Raw genomic sequence first — 26,023 nt, forward strand, 5'->3', positions numbered from 1 at the left:
TCTTTAAAGTATACATAATTTTTACATCCTCACTTAAATTTTACTTGTATGAAACTCATTCATTTTAAGTCAAACTTTAAATACTGAAGTAGAGTTCAAACAGGTTTGTAACTTTTTTTAAAAATTTTTTTATTTATTTAAGTCAGTGGGGTTAAATGACTTGCCCAAGATCACACAGCTAGGTAAGTATTAAGTATCTGAGGGCAGATTTGAACTCAGGTCCTCCTGACTCCAGGACCAGTACACCATCCACTGGGCCACCTAGCTGCCCTTTATTCCATGTTTTGCAGCTTCTAATATTTAAAATGCATTATATTTTAAAAATACACCCAGTAAAGGGCAGCTAGGTGGTGCAGTGGATAGAGGAGTGGCCCTGGAGTCAGAGAACCTGTGTTCAAATTTGGCCTCAGATATTTAATACTTACTTAGCTGTGTGATCTTGGGCAAGTCACTTAACCCCATTGCCTTAAATAAATAAAACTTAAAAAATACATTCAGTATGCCATTGTGATAGTCATTATTTGTTTATATAGCAATTAAAGTCATTTTCTTATTACATCCTTAAGACTTTTATGAGAGGTACCTAAATTTTATATTGTTTTAGCTGTCTTCACATGCATTATTTTTAATTTAAAATTTGGGTCATTCTGCTCCTTTTTTGGTGATAGAGCAGATTCCATAGTGAAGTGGAGTCTGTAGGCATCTATTAAGTGCCTACCATGTGCCATACACTGTCCTAAACACTGGGAATATTCTAAAGAATAGAAGGAAAGGCAGTTCTTGCCCTCATAGAATTTACATTCTAATTGAGGAACAGACATGTAAAAAGATGATGAAAAGCAGGGGTGGAAGAGGTACCTGCATATGCTTAGTCAATAAAGTCCAGAGAGTTGGGAGAAAAGCAGGAAGAAGAATGAAGAAAGACAGGATATTATCTTCAAAGTGCCTTAAAAGTGAAAATTTGGGGAGGAACCAGCCAATTAGATAAGGAGTCATAAAGCCAGAATACAGATCCAGAGTGAGAAGGTCTGGAAAAAACTTCTAGGGTAAGGAAGCTACTATTGCATGGGAGAGGAAATCTGAAGAATCAGAAGGATTTCCAGGGGAAAATGTTCCTAGTTGTGTTATTATTAGTACTTGGAGAAAAGAACAGTTGAAGACCAATAAATTTCTCTTATAATGATTAGTACTTTTTCAGTCACAAAAATAGATTCTATAATAATGAAATGCACAACTGAGGTATAGCGAGAATCCTATTAAAAGTGCATGCTGATAAAAAATGAGAAGTATACTTTTTCTATAGTAATTTAGTTAAGAAGGAGGCACAAAAACTGCTAATCAGGGGTTTATGTTTTGGGGGAGGGGAATTATCTCTAATCTTCTAAGGAAGGAAAGTTGAACATATATAATATCTTTGGATATTTGTTTCATCACAGTTTTGCAAACATCCTTCACCAAATTTATGCCCTCAAAACTGTCCTCCAGGTGAAAATCTATAGAAGGAAAATTCTTTTTGTTTTATTTTAATATTAATTTTTTTCAGTGAATGGAAATCAAGGATTTTCTCCCTTCTACATTCCCATTCCATTATTTCAATTTTTAAAAATTTTGAATATAGATATAAATAAATTTGGTATTTCCATCTATATAGTATAATAGATGAAGATTGCTCATAAGACTATGAATATTTATTACATGTAGTTTGCTTTTCTTTTAAATATGTAAAATTTTTTTATTAATGTTTAAATGATTATTTTATCTTTCTTTCTTCTTCTTTGTATCCACCTTGATGCCTATGTCTCCTCACGTTGGAAAAAAAAAGAAAAATAAAAGCCCTTAAAGCAAATACATAGTCAAGGAAAATAGATCCTTTTATTGGTCATGTCCAGAAATGTTTATCATATATTTTTGGATATGGTCAGGGTAGGAATTTGTTTTGTTTGACAATGAATAGTTTTTGTTTAGAAAGTTTTTGATTTATGGGGGTGAAGGGACAGGCATAAAAGTCTTTTAATTCCAAAAAACTTTATATGAGCATCTTTGGTCTATTGCCTACATCAGTATCATATTTCATTATCAGTTCTCTAGAATCACTGTTGATCTTTTCCTTGATCAGAGTTTTTAAGTCATCCAAAGGTATTTTTATTTATAATGTTATTAGACTCAGATGCTGCATTGTACACGGGTCAGTCAGCAAGCATTTATAGGTGCTGTTAAGGGCCTTTATTAAGCTCTAGGGTAGGAATTAAAAGAATGAAATAGTTCTTACTTTTAAGTCAGAGATAATGAGTATATAAGTTATTTGCTATATTTATAAATAATAGTATGAATAAATACAAAGTAGTGAAATGTAAAGTAGAACTTATAGAACTAAAATAGAACTACCTTTTAACAAAGCTTAAATTTGACTCTTGTTTAGGGATTAATAAAGTCCCTTCTAGAAAACAACTCAAATTTACAAAGTAGATCAAATATGGGATACATATTTATACCTACCCCCATTCAAAAAAATTTGAAGTGTGACTCCTAAGTATACATTCAAAGATTTAAAACATGAAATAACAATCTATAAGTTTTATCATAGTTTTCCAGGAAGTTGATAGCATTAGAATATGAGCTTCATTGTAAGATTGGTGAGCAGGCATTTCACTTCACTTCAATTTCCAGCCTGAGCACTTATTCAAGGTCTTTATCTGATGGAAAGCTTGAGGTCAATACTTATTCAGATGATCATTCTAGGATCCATTGGAGTAGCTGCAGAGAGCATCTCCTGCTTCTGTTACTCATTTCATTTTTATGTCAGATTTCTCAGTGACCCTGGATTTCTTAGTTTCATGAGGTAGCTACTAACAGCAGAAAAGCCCATTTAATTATTTCTATAGGAATTTTTTTCATTTATTGTGTTTGTATTCCAGCACCCAGGACAGTGTTTAGGAAAAAATACAAGGCTGGAAGAAACTTTAGGTATCAAAATCATTGTAGCTTGCATTTATTTATATATAAATATATATAAGCTCTAGTAATATTTATTTCAGTTATTTTTTCTAAGTTATTTAAAAAACAAAGTACATGAATCTCTAGAGGTTCAGTAAACATAATTGAGGGTAAATAGGCAAAAAGGGGGGGGCAAATTTTCCTTCAGACTTGAAAATCAATCCCCTCATCTTTTCTTTGCCATATAAAGAAGTAATACATTTGCTGATGATTAAGCCAACAGGTGTCAGGGGTGCAGAAGCAAATTCTTTCTGTCTATGTGCTCACAGTGGGTATATTATGTCACTCTGTGTTTTGTTGTGGTTTTGTGCCCTTAAGAGGAAAGGGATAACCCAATTGAAATGCATACTGAAACTCCTCTGGGATTAAGTGTATTTCCTGGGGGTTCTCAGGTTGCTTAATGATTTTCCCTGATTTGCCTAAATGTGGATAGTAGAAACTTTTATTTGTTTCATTGTTTGCTTTAAATGTTGATTTTTGATCCACAGTAGACTTTACAAAATCAAATTTGAAACTTATTTTTTATTTTTGTTACTCTTAATAAGCCTATTATGCTTTATAGTTACTAAATCATAATCTAATCTAAATATATTAATCTATTATAATTGTTCATTGTCAATTATAATTCTATTAGAGGAGGATTATATTGCTCTTGGAATGACTAGTCTAGTATCTTTTGCTCCAGAAGCCCCTCTCTTCCTCTGATAGGGTTGGAATCTTCATCGTACTCTGCAGGTTCCCTCTTTTCATCTTTTTTTTTTTTTAAATATTTTGCCTTTCTTTATTAGATTGTGAACTACTCTGGCATACAGACTGTATCTTTTGCCTTTCTTTATATCCCCCACATTTAGCATGGTGCAAAGAATGTACTAGGGACTTGATAAAGGTTGCTTGATTGATAGGTTTAAAAAGATAGACTATTTTTGGATCATTCAGATGTATTGTTTGGAAATATATATACCTTAATAGCATTCAGTGAGTTTTAATGTGTTATGTTTTTTGCAAAACAGATCAACGCATTATTCTAGTTAAATATAAGTTTGGTGTTCTTTGCAAATATAAAGTAATATATTCCGGAAAAGGATATACTGAAAAGGTACTAGATAAATATTTATACCTGAATTTTTTAAAAAAATTGTTTTATATGGTTTATAAAAAGGAATTAGATTATGATGCTTGCCTCTATTCACCTTAATCTCACAGAAGCAAGAGAACTTTGATTTTTTAACTACTCAGTATTTTGAGGGAGCTGTGATTTCATTGGTGTATTTACTCCCTACTGTGCAGATTTCAGTCACTTTATGCTTTCTTATCAATGTATTTTTTTTTGCCATGTTTTGCACAGATCTTCAATTGAAGACCTAGTCAATATGCCAGAAGTCTTTCTTCTACTTTTTTAGTATCTTGGAGTTACCATCATTCTGTGCAATTTTACATCTGTTGTAAGCATCCTCATGCCATTTAATATACACTAAAGTAATAATATGATTCAACCTTGGTTTCCTCATACATGAATTGAATACATTGTGCTAGATAATTTTTTGTTTTTTGGTTTTTGGTTGGGTTTTTTGGTTTTTGGCAAGGCGAAGGATTTAAGTGACTTGTCCAGGGTCACGCATGTAGGTAATTATTAAGTGACTGAGGCCAGATTTTAACTCAGGTCCCCCCCGACTCCAGGGTCGATGCTGTATCCACTAGTGCCACTCAACTAACCCATGGACTAGATAATTAAGTAAATTTTCATTCATTTGAGTTCATGTCACTGATTCTCAGTCATATACTATGAATCATCAGAAAGAAATTGTTGTTAAAATACTGAGCTTTTGTAATGTCAGGGAATTTAAGGTCCTTGAAAGCATTTTAACATTTCTCAAATGTAGTATGAAAAGATTCTATCCTCCTACCCAGTTCTAGACCATATTTATTATCTATTTGTTCAGTAGTCACATATTAATATGAACATGGGCAAGTCTCTTCACTTCTCTGATCCTTTCTTCTATAAAATAGAGGGATTAGACTAGGTAAACATCTCCAGATTCTTCAGACTTTTGGATCCATTATTCTATAGATCTGACAGAATGCCTAGAATACTGTATTTGCTTCATATTTGTTTATATTTGCTTGATAATTTTCAGTAGAGTTGAACAATGTTGACTATATTTAATGTACAAATAAACAACTATCTTATTTCAGTTTTTTAATCAGGCTTTTAGTGATTACTTTCTAAAAAATGATGACCAAATTGAAGGTTATATTTTAATAGGTAACATTAGAATTTGTCAAATCTCAATAGACAGTATAAAGACATATGATTATGAAGAATAAAAGCTACAGGTAACATTCTACTACTTTACAAATGTTCTTTTGGTAATTTTTAAATTTATAGCAAACAAGACTTGGCCATAATTGTAGGAATAGAGAATAATATCATAAATTAAGTACTACATAATTTCCAAAAAAAGGACAAAAATCTATATTGATGTTTTAAGGTCATGATTTTTAGTGTCATAGTTATCTTTTTATAACTTTTTTTTACTCTTAAGTACTTCTAAAAAGTGTGTAAATGTATAAACTTTACATAAGTAAAGTTAAAATGGTAATACTGCAATACAATAATAGACCTTAACAATTTGAAATAAACTTTACAATTTTAATCACTGACAATCTTTGTCACATCTTTAATAAGACATTTGAGTTAAATTAATAACAACTCACAGTTCTGTAGGCACTTTGAGTTATATAAAACTTTTTTTTCCCAACCTACATATGGAGTATGTAATGCAAATTTTTGCCATATTAGGAAATTGAGACTCTTAAGAGAGATTAATTGACTTGCTTATAATCATTAAATAGGTGTTAGAGATAAGATTTGATCCATTTCTCCTAATTAGACTTCTTCATCTTGGACTTAGAAGCAAAAGTAGGAGCAGTAGAGAATAGTTGCTAAGATGCAGATTTTGTCAAGATATATCTAAAATTGTAATGGGCTTTCTAGGATACAGTGGGTTCCTCATTTTTCTTTTAACTAAGGAAGACTGGGTGAACATTGTCCATTATATTCTAGAAGAGATTCTTATTTAGGTATAGTTTAGATTAATAATGACTACTCAGGGTAGCTAGGTGGCATAATGGATGGAGCACTGGCCCTGGAGTCAGGAGGACCTGAGTTCAAATGCAGCCTCAGACATATAATAATTGCCTAGCTATGTGACCTTGGGCAAGTCACTTAACTCCATTGCCTTAAATAATAAAAAAAAATAATGACTTCTGAGGATCCTTTTGTTTTATTGGGGGTGGGTGGGTAAACCAATGTCATGCCTTAGGAAAATATTTTTTTCAATGGTTTTCAGATTTTGATGGTTAATGGAATTTGTTATGGGAAATTTAAGACTTGAAATCCTCCAAAGATTATCTGTTTATATGAAATTGTTGAATGTTAATACCCTGTTTTAAAGTTATATAGTTTCCTTTGTTTGTGACCCTCAATAATCCTGTGACCTTTAGCATATCATTTTCCTTCCCTGGCCCTCAGTTGCCTTAACTTTATGTGAAGGAATTGAAGTAGATGATCTAGGTTCTATGATGGTCTGGAATGCTTTAAATTTCAGAATTAAACCATATACACAGGGTTATTGCCAACTTTATCTAGTTAAGAAATATATTCTTGTTTGAAAAATGGCATTTTTTTTCCCTTGCATGCTAGACTATAGCAGCATCATTTTTTTGTTGTGGTATTCTGTTCTGAAATTAGCTTTCATAATCTCACTCTTTATGTATATGTATGTATATCTAAGCATGTATGTTTAGATATATGTGTATATACCTACATAAAGTAGGTTGTGTTAACATAACAAGTAGACTTGTGTTAATCCTAGAAATTTAGTTGATCACCTTATTGTTATTCAGTCATTTCAGTAGTGTCCAACTTTTTGACCCCATTTGTTTTCTTAGCAAAGATGCTGGAGTGGTTTGCCATCCTTCTCCAGCTCATTTTACAGATGAGGAAACCGAGGCAAACAGGGTTAGCACAGTGTAGCACAGCTAGTAAGGGTCTGAGGCTGGATTTGAACTTAGGAAGAGGAGTTTACCTGACTTCAGGCCTGGTATACTTTCTATTGCATCACCTAACTATTCCATGGTCATTTTTTACAGGTCTAAATAATTGAGAAGAAACCCATCCCTCTTATTTACTGTAAGGGATTAGATGCAAGCGTAAGATGAAGTTAGCATGTAAGCCTGAAACTCAGCTTTGGAGAACCCATAGAGACTAAACATTTGTAGAGACTTAGCTTTGGAAACCCCATAGAGAGTAAACACTAAAGCATTGAGAGGGACTAGCTGATGCTCCTTCATGGATCTTTGGCTCAAAAAGCTATGGATTCTTCCAACTTTTACTTGGTTGGACAAACCTGATGTAGCCCTTTTTTCAGGATCTTGGGGTTCAGAGATAGCAGTATGTGGTGAATGAGGTTTGAGTACTCTATACCTCTAAATCCATTAAATAATTTGACCACTGTGACAAATGTGATAAACAGCTCATTTCTCTAAATCCTGAAAGGACCAGATCTCATGGACTGATATTTGTATTCCAAATTTTAAATGCTGTGAACACTTTTGTGGGTTTTCTCTGGCCTACATTATAATTATGACAGATGAAAATAAAAATTAAAGTGCTATGTTAGATGGCTCTTAATATGATCTCAGTCTATAATGTGTTATATGAATGGATGAAAAACATTAGTTAAGTACATATTATATGCCAATCATGGTACTAGGCTCTAAGTTTACAAATACAAAGATGAATCTATTCTGATAAGGGGAAACTTGACATGTAAGTGAATGGTAGCCAGAGAAGCAAGTTTTAGTTTAAAAGGTCAGGAATTGTGAACAACACTATAAAGCAGTACATTGAAAATGTCTTTTCCAGACCAGTAGTAATAGCGATTTAATTTAATTCCTAGAGCAAAGGGGAGAAAGCAACAGATAGGATGGGAGCAAGAGAGATGACAGTGCTTTGAGATATGAAACCTCTTCTAGCTGCTGGCTAGATTTAGTGGGTTATGTGACTTAGTACTGATTCACTAATCAGGGCAGCTCATCTGTTTAAGGCATTCCAAAACTGAATAGATTAATTTCCCCAGGCAGGAGGAACATGGATTCAGATAATTAGGACTAAAGAGTGACTTTCCAGGTAAAATGAAAGTGGGTACTGGCAGGTCAGATGGAAGATGCATATAGAAGTAGAAATGGTAATAAAGAAAAGAGAGGTATTAACGGCAATTACAGTTGATGAAATTTACAGAAAGGTAGACTCTGGAAGTGACACACTTTTGAAGATCTACAGAAATCAGTTTTTCAGATAGCAGAAAAAAAGGAAGATGTTAATCATTTAGACTAAAAAAATATCATGGCCATTATTGGTGTTGACAAAAAAAGATGGAAAAAACCTTGATAATTGTTGATTCAAATAAGTACCTATTTTACAAAATCTTCATGATAATATGTATGTGTGTTGAGGAAACTTTTAATTATAGGGCCATTTAGCTTTAGAGGTCATCTAATGCATCCCCTCTAATTTTACAGATAAGGAAACTGAATCCAGCAGAGTTTAAATGTATCCAGCATCTTACAATTACATAGTGGAAGAGCCATTACAAAAGTATGAAAAGAGAATAGGCAGGATTTTGCAAACACAAACATAATCACATAGTTTGACAGTTAGCCATCTATTCCAACCCTTACACAACTTCTGCCTGAAGACTTCCAAGGAAGGGAAATTTGGATTGAATCAAATTTTTGTGATGTCTTCCTTAATATCCTACCCTAAATTTGCCTCTGCAACTTCCATTCCATCTTTTGTTTTGTTTTGCTTTTTATTTTTAATGATTAATACTTAGTTTTCTCTCTCACATGTGCATGTTCCCATATGTGTACACACAACACACACATTTTGTGAGGAAGAGCCTTTCATTATGATTTTTTAAATTATCTTCTTGCAAATTAATCTTTTTTATTTTGCCTAATTATAAAAAATGACATAGCCCAACTATTAATGTCTCTTCCATTATTTATTTTCCTTCTATTGTTTCTGTAAAGAGTGTTTTGTGGTTGTAATCCTATGTATAAATGTGTCTTGGTAGAGGAACTGCTCTAATGTTTCTTTGCTCACTGAATCATTGAAGATTTTGGGTTTTTTTCCCCAAGATTTTCACTACTTGGATGATTTTCTGCTTCTGTTAGTTCTCTTTCCAATTTTTTCTTTAAGGGTTCTAATTTCATATTATTATTATTATTATTATTATTATTATTATTATTATTATTATTATTATTATTATTATTTATCTCTTGCTTTATTTCTTCTGGCCAATTTTGGAGTCTTTGTGGGAGAGGCAAAGAAAACAAGCATTTATTAAATGCCTGTTTATTACGTGTCAGACCCTGTGATAAATACAAATAAATACTGCTCGTGGCAAAACTGCTTTTTTATGAGACTCTACTTATGATTATTGTGAAGGTACTCCCTTTTTCTGGGTTTATTTCTTATGTTTTTATCAACACAATTTTTTTTTTCATTTTATTATGTGAGTTTTGGGGAAGGAGGGGTGTTTCTGTTTTTTCCTATTTACTCATGCATGCAGCTTCAGTTCTTGAATTGAGTCTTTCATTGGACTTTGTGATCATAAATATATACTCAGAGTTGAGGAGGTAGAAGGGGATATTCACATGATATTGAAAAGATAAAATTATCAGGCCTTGACAACAAATTGCATATAGATGGTGTGAAATAGTGAGGAATTGAGTATATCACCTTTATTGAGAACCTGCAGGATCTGAAGAATGGTGGTATTATGTCCTCAACAGTAATAGTGAAGTTAATAGGTGGGGGATTTAGTGAGAAAGATAAATGAGCTTAGTTTTAGTTTACATTGACACTGGATATTCATTTTGAGATGTCTGAAAGACATTTGGACATGCAAGACTGGAGGCCAGCAGAGATAGGTGGATTTGAGAATCATAAACATGGAGATGATAATTAAATCCATGGAAGCTTATGGTAGTAGTTTAAAGGAAGAAGAGAGCAGAGTTTTATGGGACTCAGGCAGTTAGAGAACATGAGCTAGATGAAGATCCAGCAAATAAAACTGAGAAGAAGTTGGATGATAAGTGGAAGGGGAAACTGTTCTGAAAATCTAGAGAAAAAGAGTCTCAAAAAGAAGAGAATAATGAACAATGTCAAAGACTGCAGTGAGGTTGAGAAGAATGAGAACTGAGACAAGGCCATTACATTTGGCAATTAAGAGATTTTTCATAACTTTGGAGTGAACAGGTCTGAAGCCAGATTATAGGAAATTAAGAAGAGAATAAGGGGGAGAAAATGGAGACACTATTATAGATGACCTTCTCAAGGAGTTTAGCACCAAAAGATAGAAAAGATATAAGATGACAGCCATCTGGGATGGAAAGAGGATTTTTTTTTAAATGTTTGACACAGGCATGCTTGAAGACAGTATGAAAACCAGAAGACAAGGGAAACATTAAAGATAATTGATAAAATGAGTATAAGAGAAGAAGCAGTCCAATGGAGAAGATGAACTTGAATAGAGGGGTTTGCCTTGGTAAGGAATAGGATCACTTCTTTGTGTGAGGTAGACAAGGAAGAGAGGTAGCATCTGTGTGATATATGATGAGAAAGAGGGAACAATAACAAATAAATCCTTAATTTTTTCTTTTAAAATATGAGAGAAGGTTCTCAACCAAGATGGTGAGGGGAAGGGAGCCATGAGAGACTTGAAAGGGTTGAAAATGTTTGGGATAGAGTTATTAAGAAAGGGGAGTGACTAGGAAGTCTGTAGACATTTTTTTTTTAGTTTTTTGTAAGGCAAATGGGTTTAAGTGGCTTGCCCAAGGCCACACAGCTAGGTAATTAAGTGTCTGAGACCAAATTTGAACCCAGGTACTCCTGACTCCAGGGCCGGTGCTTTATCCACTGTGCCACCTAGCTGCCCCTGTAGACAATTGTTACCAAAATTTTGATTGGTTCATGAGTAACGTGAACTTCACAGAAGAAGAAGTTACTGAATAATGCAGGCATTGCCTAGGTATTACCTAGAATTAACAGTGAGGAGCAAGGAATAGGTGAGGGTGCACTAGTAGTTTGAAGATCAGGAAATAGCAGGTCACAGAGGTTCTTGTAGTTTAATTCTATTCCTAAATCCTGAATAGAAGGAATATTATTCTTAATTCCTTCATATCTCAACTCTTTGGTGTTGTCTTTAAAGTTGGTTCAGTCTATGGATTTGACTGGCTGTGGTGACCATATCTTACCTCTCTATAATCTTTATTTCATCTCTGAATGAGTGAATAAATTCAAACATATATCAAATGCCTGTTAGGTGTGTACAGTACAATACTAATGTTGAATTGGGGAATCTAGAGCCTAGTATGACCCAAGAAAGCCCACAACTCTAACAAGACAAGTTTTTATCTTTTTGGATCCCAAAGATACTGCCCTTCACCTAAGAGACTATGGTCCCTCCTTCCCCCAAACAGGGAATATTCATTCATAAGCCCTTAGAAGCTGTTTTTTCACTTCAACCTGCTTTTTTTTTTTGATCCAACTGAAATACTCTTGCAGTGAGTTTTGTCTTTACCTCTTCTGTTTATACCTCATTGGGCTTTTGCACACCCCAAAACACCAAGTGGTTTGTCTTTTTAAAAATTATATTCCCAGTATGTTCTATCATTTGCTTTCTAATTTTGAACCTGACCCCCTGGAACCCTTTTCTTCCCTGCCTGAGACAAATTCTAGGTCCATTTGAAAATGACTGTTTTCATTATATAAGTTCTAACAACTCCGTTTTAGGTTACTGTTCATCTATGCTTTTACTTGCTCCTGCTTGGGCCCCTTCTTCCACAGACTTAAATGTTTTTTCCTCAGTTATATATCAGTAACACAGACTTGAGTTCATCACTTGCTTCTGAGTAGAACTGAAAGAGTCACGAAGTAACTGTCTGGTTTTGTTGTTGGTTAGTAATTTTTTATTCATGTCTAACTGTTCTTGACCTTTTTTGGAATTTTCTTGACAAAAATTCTATAGTGGTTTTGCCTTCAGCTCATTTTACAGATGAGGAAATTAAGGCTAACAGGGTGAAATGACTTACCCAGTACCACACAGCTAATAAGTGTCTGAGGCCAGTTTTGAACTTAGGAACTCTATTCACTATGCATTCTTAGCTGTCCCATTGAACAGTCTTAGCCTACTACAAATTTATATTAAATAATCTCAACAAGATCCTCATATCAGCAAGACAATCATGCTACTACCTCCTAATGATTCATTATCCCACTTCTGCAGAAGCTGCTTTGATTCTTTTCCAATCTCCTAAAACTCCTTATTTCACCTTTTCAATCGAGGTCTTCATTTCATACTTCATCAAAAGAAAAAAATCAAGGCCATTCACCAAAAGCTTCTTTCACTCCCTTCCTCCTCAAGTCACATCACTCAGACTTTGGTCTCTCTTCACTTTGATCTTAGATGAAGAGGTAGCCCTTTTTCTTGCCAAGGCCAAGTCCTCCATATTCACAGTTGATCTCATTGTCTCTAGTCTTTTCCAACAGATTGTCCCCTGTATCACTCTCATTCTCTATTTTCATCTCTCTTCACACTGATCCTTTACTTCCTCCCTTTAATAGTTACATTTCCTCTATCCTTTAAAAACAAAACAAAATAAAACAAAACTCACTATTCTTCCATCCACAATAATTAGCGTTTCATTTATCTCCCCTACTTCCTAACTCAAAAAAGTCCCATTTGGAACAACATCTATTATTCTTTCCTAAATCCTTTGCAATCTACCTTTGGACCTTAATATTTATCTTTAAAGAAATGCCAATTTTCAGCATGTCCTATTGTCTTCAGTTGAAGGAACAGGAGATGTTTAGCTTGAAAAGGGAGACTCTTGCATTCAAGACCCTTCAGCTTACCAGTTTCTGTCTTCCAGATAATTTCCAGTTTATCAGTGTCTTTCTTAAACTGTGGTGTCCAAAACTTAACAATACTCCATTGTGCCACTTCTATGGCACAATGAAGCATCAGAGTAGGATTTAGTCAGTTACTTTCCAAAGTTTAAAATATCAAGAATAAAGTAAGTAGAAAGTTTTCTTGTAAAAGTAATTTTAATATTTTTTGTCTCTTCTGTCATTTTATTCTTCAATACAGTTCTTTGAGGTTCCATTTGACTCAAATATGAATAGAACAAAGAACAGACCTCTGGTTCGAGGACAGATCAGGTAAAGTAATATATTCCCTATCATATTCTTTTTATGCCTTGTCTTTTCTGTTGACTTAGAAACAACTAGGGAGCAAAATAGAATTCTGGACCTGGAGTCAGAAGACCTGAGTTGAAATACAGTCTTAGACTCTTACTAGCTATGCATCCCTAAATAAGATACTTAATCTTTGTTGCCTCAGTTTCCTCAGTCATAAAATGGAGATATTAGTAGAATCTACCTCATAAGGTTGTTGTGAGGATTAAGTGAGACATAATATGCAGAAGGTGATATGTAAGTATTTCTTCCCATTTCACTGCCTTAACCCAAGTAGTATTCCAACAAAAGACATCTCAAAAAGACGTCTTTCAAAAATTGGTATGACTAAATAAAATACTTTTCACTACAAATCAAAATACTTCACGATGCATTTAAATTCTCATAAGGTCCATCAAGTTTTGGGGAGACAGAAGTGATATATGTTACAATTTTTTTTCTCAAATACAATATTAGAGCTTAGTGGTTATCTTCATTGTGTTAGAGATTCAGGAGCAGCACCATTAGCACAAATACTTTTCAAACAAATCCATACTTAAGTCAGAAGAAACATTAAAATACTGACAAATCAGACAGCTGAAAAGACCTTGTATTCAAAATTAAACTACTGCTATGTCCCTGCTTCTTTCTTGGAAATTTAATATATTAGAGTTTAAAAGGCATGTAAACTTTTTTGAACACCAAAGAGCAGAAGTATTTTTTGAACTTTCTTGACATTTTCTTTATTCATTTTTTAAACCTAATATAATGTATGAGACTGAAATAAGAACATAAATTTTAAGCATTTTTTTTTTAGGTTTTTGCAAGGCAAATGGGGTTAAGTGGCTTGCCCAAGGCCACACAGCTAGGTAATTATTAAGAGTCTGGGACCGGATTTGAACTCAGGTACTCCTGACTCCAGGGCTGGTGCTCTATGCACTGTGCTACCTAACCACCCCAGGATTGTTTTGACTATCTTAATAAATAAAACAAAATTAAGTACAAAACAAATACAGATATAATAGAGATTATAAATGGTAATATATTAAAATGAAGTATCTATACTGTATTTGGCCAAAATGAAGTCCATCCTCTAAAATGAGATGTTTTTGAAAGAAAAAAGAATTATGCCATGTTCATTAAAATTATTATATAGGATTACCATTGTTATTTAGTTATTTTAGTTATGTTTGATTCTTCATGATTCCATTTGGGGTTTTCTTTTTTTTTTTTTAAGGTTTTTGCAAGACAAATGGGGTTAAGTGGCTTGCCCAAGGCCACACAGCTAGATAATTATTAAGTGTCTGAGGCCAAATTTGAACTCAGGTACTCCTGACTCCAGGGCCGGTGCTCTATCCACTGTGCCACCTAGCCACCCCCATGGGGTTCTCTTGGCAAAGATATTGGAATGATTTGCCATTTCCTTATCCAGTTCATTTTACAGATGAGGAAACCAAAGAAACAAGTTAAGTGACTTGTCCAGGGTCACACAACTACTATGTTTCTGAGTACAGATTTAAATTCAGAAAGACATGTCTTCCTGACTCCAGGCCCAAACACTATTGTTTCATCTTGTTGGCCCGTATAAATATATTTAATAACGAATCATGAAGAGTTGAGTAGTGTAAGAGTATTGTTTATGACAGGAGGTTTCACTAGGGACTAAGGGAAGAGTCCCAAGTAATATGGATGAAGAGACAAGCAAATTCATATAGTTGACTGCATTCCAGGATAGTAGTGGAAGATAGAGGTAGTGATTAGTGAAGAAGTCCTCTGAATTTCACACTCAGTTTGGGCCTCTTAGTGTCTAAAGTTATGGGTAGGAGTGACAAAAACCAATTGAAGTACTGCTTACTGTTGGCCATACTTTGATATAGAAGACTCAAGTTTTTGTTATTGTTGGTTATTTGGTTTGAGGGGAAGAAGGAAGAATAAGGGAAGACTAACTGCTTATATTCAAGCTAATACAATAAAATGATTTTAGCATAGCCTATAAAAAGAATTTGCACAGAAGCCAGATTGGAACATATTTAAATACTTGAAAGCTCTTTGATTTCACCATTGTGGATACTCAATGTGTTGATAGATATTTGAATTCCTCTATAATTTTTAGATAATCTTTTAGAGTTACTGTAGCTGAGAAATTTATTATCCTACAGCCAATAAATATCACAAAATTTAATCAAATTTTTAAATGATAGACATTTAAACCATGCTAAAAAACCTTTCCAGTTTGTTAGGACAAGCCACAGCTTGCATTACACTAATATTATTATAGAACAAAGTGATTCTTTGATGAGACATCAGGTAAAAATTCATCTGAAGAGTCAGGAATATATATCGCTCCAGAGAGTATGTTAAATGTATATGTGTGTGTGTGTGTGTGTAATATAATACTCAAAACTGTCATTTGAGTACTTGATTACCTTCTCACAAACTAGGTACCATGTGCTTGCCAAAATGTCTTGTATTTCTCTATGGCATTGTAATTAATATTACTTAATCTTATAGACTTTACAATTATAACCATAAATTTTTGCTGCACATTTTATTTATAAAAAATGGGGGTGACCTAGGTGGCGCAGTGGATAGAGCACTGGTCCTGGAGTCAGGAGTAACTGAGTTCAAATGTGGCCTCAGACAATAATTACCTAGCTGTGTGGCCTTGGGCAAGCTACTTAACCCCATTTGCCTTGCAAAAAAAAACCTTTTAAAAAAGGATAAAATGTAAGCTCTTTGAGGTCACAGATTTACAGGGCAGCTAGGTGGCACAGTGGATAGAGCACCGACCCTGGTGTCCTGAGTACCTGAGTTCAGATCAGGTTTCAGACACTTAATACTTACCTAGCTGTGTGGCCTTGGGCAAGTCACTTAACCCCATTGCCTAGCAAAACTAAAAAAAAAATGAATAAATGTACTTCTAGTATTTATCTCCTTTGCTAACATTATCTTGTGTTTGAAAATTAGGGTTAACTGAGAAACAAAATTCAGAGTATTATAAACTTATTAATTTGACCAGTTGTTACCAATAAATTGGATCTATGGCCTTGAGTGAAGGCTAACAGGGTCTTTTATAATAAGCAAAAAGATGACAAAGCAAAATCTCAAGCAAAATGGTGAAGTTAAGGGGGGGGAACACAAAACAGAATATTAAATCTAATTTGATTAAATTAAATTTCTCAAAATATAATTAAAATCACTTTTCAATTTTATAATCACTATGGAGTAATAGCAATAATTCTATAATATTTATATGACAAAATCTTTAAACATAGGCCTTGTAATTTTTAAGTAGTGAACAGAAGAAAAAATGAAGGGAAAAACTTAAACCTTTTTGTCTTCATTAAATTGAGAAACTGATGAATAATGTTAACCACCTCTAGAGAAAGAACTAATGGAGTCTGAATACAGAACAAAACATACTTTCAAAAAATATTTTATTTATTTATTTTTCAGGCTATATGCAACAGTAGTTTCCAAACATCATTTTTTGCAAGGTTTGAGTTTTACATTTTTTTCCCCCTTGCTCTCTCCCCTCCTCCTGAGAGGATGTATAAAATGCTAAAAATAGATCCATAGTAATCATGTTGTAAAAGAAGAATCAAATCCAAATGAAAAAAAATAGAGATAAAATAAAAATATAATACATAAGACAGACAACTTTTAAGATAGTAAGCTTTGGTCTAAATTTAAACTCCACAGTTGCTTCTCTGGATATGGATGGTATTTGCTATCCAAGTCTTTTAGAATTGTCTTTGAATATTATACTACTGAAATATACAAGTTCATCATGGTTGATCATTACCCAGTGTTGCTGTTAGTGTGTCTAATGCTCTTCTGGTTCCACTCACCTCACTCTGCATCAGTTCATGTAGTCCCATCCCTCATGATTTCTTAGATTTCTTATATATGTGTTCCTTCACATTCATATATCACAATTTGTTCAGCCATTCTCTAATTGATGGACATTTCCTCAATTTCCAATTCTTTGCCACTACAAGAAGACCTGCTATAAATATTTTTGTACATGTAGGTTTTTTACCATTCTTTTGCGATCTCTTTGAGATACAGAACTAGTAGTGGTATTACTGGATCAAAGGGTATGCACAGTTTTATCGCTCTTTGGGTGCAGTTCTAAATTGCAGTCCAGAAAGGTTGGATCAGTTCATAACTCTACTAACAATATCTCAGTTTTCTCACATCCCCTCCAAATATTGATCATTTTCCTTTTTAGTCATATTGGCCCATCTGTAAGTGTAAGGTGGTATCTTTTAATTGTTTTAATTTATATTTCTCTAATCAATAATGATTTAGAGCATTTTTATATGACTATAGATAGCTTTAATTTCTTCATCTGAAAATCAAAGCATACGTTTTGTTTCTTTTTTGGAGAGGGGCAGTGTGGTTGGTATCTGTTTTCTTTCATATAGGAAATGTTTTTGCATGAATGAACATATACAATCTATGTCAGATTCCTTGTCTTCTCAATAAAGGGAGGGAGAGAAAAAATTTGAAACTCACAATTTAAAAAATAAATATGAAAAATTGTTTTTATATTAAATATTTATATATTTTAAAATAAATTATTCTCTTTGTCTCTCAACAAAATGTAAAGACTTTTATGATCTGATTGAGAACAAAATGAGCAGAACTAAGAGGACAATTTACACAGTAAAACAGAAATAAGCAACTTTGAAAGACATTACAACTCTTGATTAATACAATCACAAACCACAATTCCAGAGCACTTAAGAAAAATTGTGCTAGTCCCTTCCTGTCAGAGAGATGATGGACATATATTTTCGGGCATGTCCAACGTGACAATTAGTTTTGCTGGATAATACATATTTTGAGTATTTTCATGGTGTTAATGATTATTGTTGATCATGTGGGGAGTAAGGCAGTAGTAGGGAAAGAAATGTTTGTAAAAATATTTATTTATATTTTATGTGTAGTTATAAATACGTTGTCTATCATACTTTATCTATCTGTGTATGTATATACATACATATGAGAGAGAGAGAGAGAGAGAGAGAGAGAGAGAGAGAGAGAGAGAGAGAGAATGCATAACTGCAAAAGCAGCTAACAAAGATGAACATTAAAAGTGACTTGGCCCTGAAAAGGACAGAATAAGCTAAGATTTTTGAGAAATGCCAAAAACTTTTTTAAAACAAAAAAAGGACCTTTTTAAAATTAAAGATGTTGGATAAAGGGGAGATGATTGCAGAAGCAGCTGTATCTAAGATTCTGTGTGGTTGAGTCACTGTTAACCATTGAAAGAGAGAAAGCAGAATGAATGAAAGCATGATCTGTTTTGTTCCATTTTGCTTATTAGTTACAAGGCTAAGTAGTGATAGATGGTATCATTGGTATAACAAAAGAGCAGCATTAAAATACTTTAAAAGAAAAGAACAGATGGTAATTGAAAGCAAAAAACATTGAATTACTACATAAAAGTAAGAGTCCTTTTTTTTAAAAGCTTTTAAAATAGGTAAACCATTCATTAATTTGACTTAAAAAGAGATGATTAGATAACATGCTTTGTCATCTGTCCTCTGAAGTCATGATTGGTTGTTTCATTGATCAGTTTTTAAGTATTTTAGAATTGGTTTCCAAACATTTGTTTCTAGTCACTCTACTTCATTGACCCTGAACTCACTCATCATCCCTTCATCACCTCCCATTTTACCAATAGTGAGGCTGCACCAGATCCTAGCAGACCCAAGGTCATTAAACAGCTTAATGACAAAACCTACCCTCACACCCTCATTTCTCTCCTGCCTCTTTTTTTCCCCAGTACTTTTTGTTGAGTAAGTTATCCCTTCCCTGAGAACAAAGGAACCATATAAGCATATCTAATAAGCCTAAATACTGTGGAAAGAACTCATAATTTGATAAAAACTGCTGGAAATGTTGGAAAGAAACCAGCAGAAGCTAGATTTAAGTCAACATTTTTCACTACATGTCAGAATAAGATCCAAATCAATATATGACTCAGCTATGCAGTTCCTAAATGATACTATAAAGAAATCAAGCAATGAGAAAAATGACCCATATATATGCAAATATAGCTCTTTTCCTAATATCCCCAAAATGAAAACTAAAGAGGAATCCATCTATTCGTGAATGATTAAAGCAAATTATAGTATGTAATGTAATAATTTTTGTGATATAAGAAATGTACAGTTTCAGAGGAGACTGACAAGACCTCTGATCTAATGCAGAGCAAAGGAGTAGAAATAGAAAAATGGCAAAAATTTAGAGAAAAACAAAACTCTGATAAGTGAAAAGTTCACAAAGATAGATTCACATCATCTATGAACTTATAAAATACAGAATAAGACATCTTTTTGAACATAAAATTGAAATTTGTTTTTTAAATAAGTTATGTCTTTTTTAAAATCATCATAATTTTCCCTAGAATCCCTTTCTCTTTCCTTTCCAGAGAACAAGCCTGTAACAAATAGCATTTTTTAAGTTAAAGGGGGGGGGTCAATATAAATAATTGATACATCAAAAAACTGAAAATACATGCAATATAATTATGGATCTTTCACTTCTTCTAAGGAGTAAGGTGGAAGTTTAAAACCAGTAATGGAATCTCTTGGAGTATAGGCAAATGTCATTTTATATAATTTATATATTTATATAATTTAATAAATAAATCTTTCCACAACACCTCCAACATTTCTATTGACCCACTTAGGTACTACTAATAGAGTTATACCTTATACCCATCAGACTGACATAGTTGACAACAAAGGAAAATAAGAAATATTGGAGGGATTATAGGAAAACAGGCACTGTTGGTGAAGGTATAAATTGATCCAGCCATTCTGGAACACAATTTGAAATTAAATTATATACCCACATACCCAGCAGTACTACTAGATCTATACCCCAAAGGAGATCAAAGAAAAAGATCTCAAAAAACAAAGCCTCTTTCTGATCAAATATACCTTATCATTCCAAGGCACTTGACTGCTCCCACTGCTGCTGCTTCAATAGTTGGTATCACCTATTCCACACAATGCTGCTAACCTGCCTGTACCCCAGTTGTCCACAGTCCTCTCTTTCTAAGTTTTTCTAGTCTAGAAAAATGATTCAGTGTGACTTATTGTTGTTTTTCTTACCTAGAATTTGGTTTAACACATTTGTTTTTGTAGAGTTATTTTGAGAGAGTTCAGCAAAAATGCTGAATTTACCTTTTTTTGTTTTACTTCCAAGGTGTCCTTTTCCAACAATATATGAGATCAAATGAATATCTTCTAGTGTACAGGCAAGATTACTATAAATACAAGGATAGATTATTTACTTCTTATAGAACTTTAGATTCTAGGCTAAACATTTAATATTTCTGTTCTGCTCTCTTACAGTCCTCTGCTAGCTGTATCTTTTGCTACATGCTGTGCTGTTCCAGGAATTGCACTACTAACTTGGGGGGTAAATCCACTCACAGGAGTTCTAGGTGCTTTCAACATTTTCCTATACACCTGCTGTTATACACCTCTGAAAAGGATTAGTATTGTCAATACATGGGTGGGAGCCCTTGTTGGAGCCATCCCACCAGTCATGGGCTGGACTGCAGCTACTGGTAGCCTTGATGCTGGTAAGTAGCTAGTAACATAAAATCTTCTTTCTCTCAAGGGACAATTGAAATGTATGCCAAAAAACTGTTTCTCTTCTATCCTGGTGTTAGGATGAAATAGATATTTTTCCCTAGCACTGAAAAATTGGTTTTATGTTCCTCTATATCCATTACCAGTGTTATTAACAGGTATGCTACTTTCTCACTTTAAATTACTGAAAATCTTGAACCATGAAGAAATTCTATATTTCTCCAGCTCCATTCTGACACACATTTCCATTTTGAACGAATATGGGAGGAAAGAGGAAGTGAGAAAGAATATACTGACTATACATCATCATTGATTATAATATAACAAAAACAAAAGAATGCAAAATTCCTAGTGCAAACACAATCATGTGTGCTGATCACTCGTTGTCAAAGTGTGCCATTTAAGGAAAGAAGTTAGCCACTTACACATCCTTCATTTTGCATTAGAGTAGTTTTAATTTAGTTAACAGGTCATCTAATTATCTCTTTGTAATGTCCTATAAAGTTTGGTTTTCTTACAAACAGATGAAGTTCCAGAGAAAAAGGTTTTTGTTGTTGTGATCAACAAAATTATTTTATTTCTATTTAAATTGTTGATGTAATGGGCACCCAAAACACTGAGACATTTAGGAGATTTTGACCTGCCAGAATAAAAGCTTTGTAAATTAAGCATACAATTTCAGGAAATATTCATAATTCAATTACAAAGAAGTTATCCTCTAGAAGAAGGGAAAGGGACTGGTGGAAAGTAAAGTATATTGCAAAGTATATCACTTGCAGTAAATGAAAGGATTGGGTACACCTTGAAAATTCATAGTATCATAGATGTTGACCTGGAAGGGTCTTCAGAGATCCCCTCATCCAACCTTATGAGGAAACTGAAGCACAGGAAATTTAAGTGACTTTCCCAAGGTCATCTACATTCCAAGTGTTACAAGCTTATTCTACTCTCATTTTTTCTACCTCATAAGATTGCTAATGTCTTTACTGAACAACAATTTGACACACAATAATTTGGACAATACATTTTTTTGTTTGAATTTTCATTTTTTTATATTTTTATCCTTATATGATTCTCATCCAACTGTCTTTTTGTGTGAGTTCCCTGTGAAGTTTTTTCTCACTGCTTCATCTAAAAGTACTCACTCCTTTCTTGAATTTTACTTAGACACATTGGATCCTTTTCACACTTTTCCTTGTATGAGTATGTCAGTATGCTTGTATGGACAATAACATGAAAAGACTAACAAAAATGTCATCTGCTTTATTACTTTTAATATATTTATTGTTTCTATGAATTTTTTCCTCCAGCATCTTTCAAGATGTTGTTCCTTAACTTTTTCTTTAAATTCAAAACTATGTCATTTGGTAAGTGTATGTATGTATAAGTGTAAATATTAAGAGTTATTATGCATGCATGATATATTTAATTGCAATGTAGTTTTCATCTTTATATTTTATCTTATGCTTTTATTAATATTTACACTGATTTTGTTTCTAAATGATGTTTAATATTTCTACCTTTTTACATTTATTTACATGTGATCAGTTTTGTAATTTTGTAGGCACCACATGATGCTAAAAACACATAGATTCTTCAATATTCCCATTCAGAAGATGTCATAAGCCTTTCTTAACAAATGAAATTTTAAGGTTTCCTGCAATTATCACCTTACTGTCTTTTTTAATTCAGATTTTCCTCTAAATATTGCATATATTTGCATATATTGCATATATATTAAATGATATTTATTTAAGCACAATATGGTTCCCTATGAACCTTTTTTGATTTTTATTATTGCCTTTTTTAAGGTTATAAATTCAGCTTCTGCCAAGAACAAAATTTTTATTCTAGCCCTCATTTTCATTTAGTATGTTTTATTTTATGTGTTTTTTGTGTGCAGCATATTGTTGGGATTTATTTTGTTGTTTATTGTACCATATCCTTTAGGTTATAATAGTATTGTTTTCTTCAGCAAATTGTTAGGATTTATTTTCTTGTCTATTCAACCGTATCCTTTCATTTTATTGTGATGTTTAACCCATTCACATTTTTTTTTGTGTTTTCTTCAGCTTATTTCACATTTATATATATCTCCTCCTTTTTTCTTCCATTTGAAAAAATTGAAACTTGATTCCTGAGGTGAATTTTGCTTTTACTAATTGGATTCTAGCAATCTTACACAGATTCTCTGTCCCTCCTCAACAATGATCCCCTTTCTTGATCTGAGACACAATCCTGGAAAGCTCAACTTTGCTCAGAAAAGGAGTATCCACTCTCTTCCAAAGGACAACTGTTGCAAGGTCTTTTTTTCTCTCTCCTCTGTCTCCAAGAGAATATACCTTGATATCCCCACTCAGAACTTTACCTCCTCTGATGGGGCTAAATTCCCAGTTATCCTCCACAAACACTACTGTTCTTTCTATACTCTTCATGGTTTGGTTTCCTAGTAAAGCTAGAGATTAAATAAACCTTACTTCCCTTATCTTTTTAATCCCAGGCCAAACACCTGTGACTTCATTCTGTCTCTTATCCCACTTCTTCCGACCTAAGGTTCCCTCTATGTCTCTCATTGTCTTTTTGACTCTAATGCATCTTTCTGTTTTTCTTACTTAAAATGTTAAAATATTAATTCCTTTTTTGACCTTGGTTTATCTTAAAGAATGACTTATTTCTACATTTTGTTGAAAAGTCAATTTACCTTTGGTAATTAGTCTCAGCTTTCTGTTATATATTATTTTATTATGCAGCCTTATCACTTTTGCATTTTGGAATATCATATTCCAGTCTCTTCTTAGATTTCTCCTATACCAAGTCACTCCATGGTTATTCAAATTTATTGTTCTTAACAGTAAAATCTTTCTCTTGACTGCTTACAATACTGGTTGTTTGACAGAAATTCTGAAGCTTAAAAGTTGAAATTTCATTTTATTTTGACCTTTGTTGTTAATATATCTAGGTTACTATAAGCATTGTTTCCTACAGCATGGTATTTGGTCTTTAAATTAATCATGTTTCACTGGGCACCTTTGATCCACTGCTATTTTTAAAATCAACAGTGCTCTCACATGGTGGGGTGGGGTAGGGACGGAATCGAGGCAGTGGTTCTGCTAGATCCTTGCCATGTGAAAACTTTAGAAAAAGACAACCACAATTTGGTTTAACTTCTTTTTTCTGTAGAATAGTCCCTACCCACCCCTAGTCTGACTTTGGTCTTTTTTTGTTGTTTGCTCATTTTTCCACTCTATTTCTTGACTTTTGTTATGTTAACCTGACTTATGTTAAAGTTGGGTTCTGATCTCTTGGGAGTGGGAAGGAGGCACTTTGCCAAACTTTAGACTTTTTTAAACCACTGTTTTCAGTGGTTCAGTGGTTCAGTTTTTAGTGCTTCCAAGGTAGAGTTTCTCAGCAGGAGTTGTAATCACCATTTTCTTGGATTGTTCTCTGGGCCTTACCCAGGAAGGGCCCCCAGCTTTCTTATAACTACATGTATTTCTCTTCTCTATGAAACTATACCCCAGAACTGGATATTGGCAATGCAGTTGCCAGACATTGTCCACACTGTAATCTCTTTCTACCAATTGCTAAATCCCCTTACCATCTCTGGTCTGTGAGTTCCAAAGCTGCTGCTGCTGCTATCATATAATAGGAATTTCTTTCAAACATGGTTAAACCATATTTTTATAATACATAGGTTAGGGAAGGTAAAGTTGTGGCAATAAGAAAAACACACTTTAAAGAAGTAGAATATTTAAGGTTTCTCCATTTGTAAATTCAAAAACATATCATTTGAGATTGTGCTGAGAAATTAAAACCAATTAGAATAAATTTTTTCCTGAAGGAAAGGTGAAGCATTTGCAGTAGATTTAACTGCTCAGTGCTTATTCTTGAAGCAGGTGGATACAGCTGTACTAATTCCAGTCTTCCTAACTTACTATATCAGGATTAAAGGAGTAATTTGTTTTACTTCTTTTTATCTAAGGAAAGCCACTTGTAACTGGATATCATGTAGAATCGTATGTAATGATTTTCTGGGTATTGCCCATAAAGGTAAGGTGTGACTTCCAAAACCTTTTTTTTTTTTTAAGGTTTTTTGCAAGGCAGTGGGGTTAAAGTGGCTTGCCCAAGGCCACACAGCTAGGTAATTAGTAAGTGTCTGAGGCCGGATTTGAAATCAGGTACTCCTGACTCCAGGGCCAGTGCTCTACACTGTGCCACCTAGCCTCCCCAAAACTTTTCATTTCTAACATTAACCCAACTTATACCTAATTTTCTTTGAAGGAAAAAAATAATTTTATTCCAATAGAAGTATTTTTTATTGTATGCCTTTATTTCAGGCAAAATAATGGAAATTGTACTTTAGAAAAATAATTCATAGGGTTAGCTAAAAGCAAGGTGCAAGAAGATTTAACATCTATTTTGGAAATGATATTTTAAACATTCCACCTTTGTTCTTGTTGGTTATTATTATTATTGCTTTAACCCAGTCATTAATAGAGTAATTGTGAATGTTGGGCTATGATCATAAATTACCTTCCTCTCTCTATTTCAGTAGGAGTGATAATGTTTTTCACAGTATATTTGTAGAAGTCTTAATTTTCCTATTTAGTAGTAAAACTTCCTAGGATAACACCGATTTAAGATGGACAGCAACTTTTCTTGTTTAAAGGTCTTTGATATGACTTTTGGGCCTACTGAGTATTTTGTATATTTCTTTTGTTACTTAAAAGTTCAGATTCCTTCTATAACATACCTGTTAATAAATGATCATTCAGCCTTTGTTCAGCACTTATTGAGGCAGCCAATTCAGTTCTCTTTGGCATAGCTCTTGTCAGAATGTTTTTCCTTAAATCAAAGTTAAATTTACCTCTTTGCAAAGTACATCTCTTTCCTTTTACCTGGTCCTCTTAGGTGAGGCACAAGTTTAATTCTTCTTTATGACTGCCCTTTAGATATTTTAGAAAAACTGGAGTATTTCCATAAATCTTTTCTTCTTTGGTCAATCCCAACTGTTTCAGCTGGTCTTCATATAGCATAGTCTCCAGACCTTTCACTATCCTGATGATCCTTTCCATCAGTGGAATGAAATTTAGGAATCCCTGTG

General features: G+C 33.4%; 1 protein-coding gene across 2 annotated transcripts in view; it reads left to right on the forward strand.

Moving 5' to 3' along the window:
* COX10 (cytochrome c oxidase assembly factor heme A:farnesyltransferase COX10) overlaps positions 1–26,023 on the forward strand; it is a 91,354-nt gene that overhangs the window by 57,054 nt on the left and 8,277 nt on the right. For both annotated transcript variants that reach the window (XM_074225158.1, XM_074225159.1), the window contains exons 5-6: positions 13,215–13,285; positions 20,677–20,909. In XM_074225158.1, the coding sequence (XP_074081259.1) occupies positions 13,215–13,285; positions 20,677–20,909 (304 nt within the window). The remainder of the gene's footprint in view (positions 1–13,214; positions 13,286–20,676; positions 20,910–26,023) is intronic.

Source organism: Macrotis lagotis, chromosome 2, assembly GCF_037893015.1.
Source record: "Macrotis lagotis isolate mMagLag1 chromosome 2, bilby.v1.9.chrom.fasta, whole genome shotgun sequence".
NCBI classification, from domain to species: Eukaryota; Metazoa; Chordata; class Mammalia; order Peramelemorphia; family Peramelidae; genus Macrotis; species Macrotis lagotis.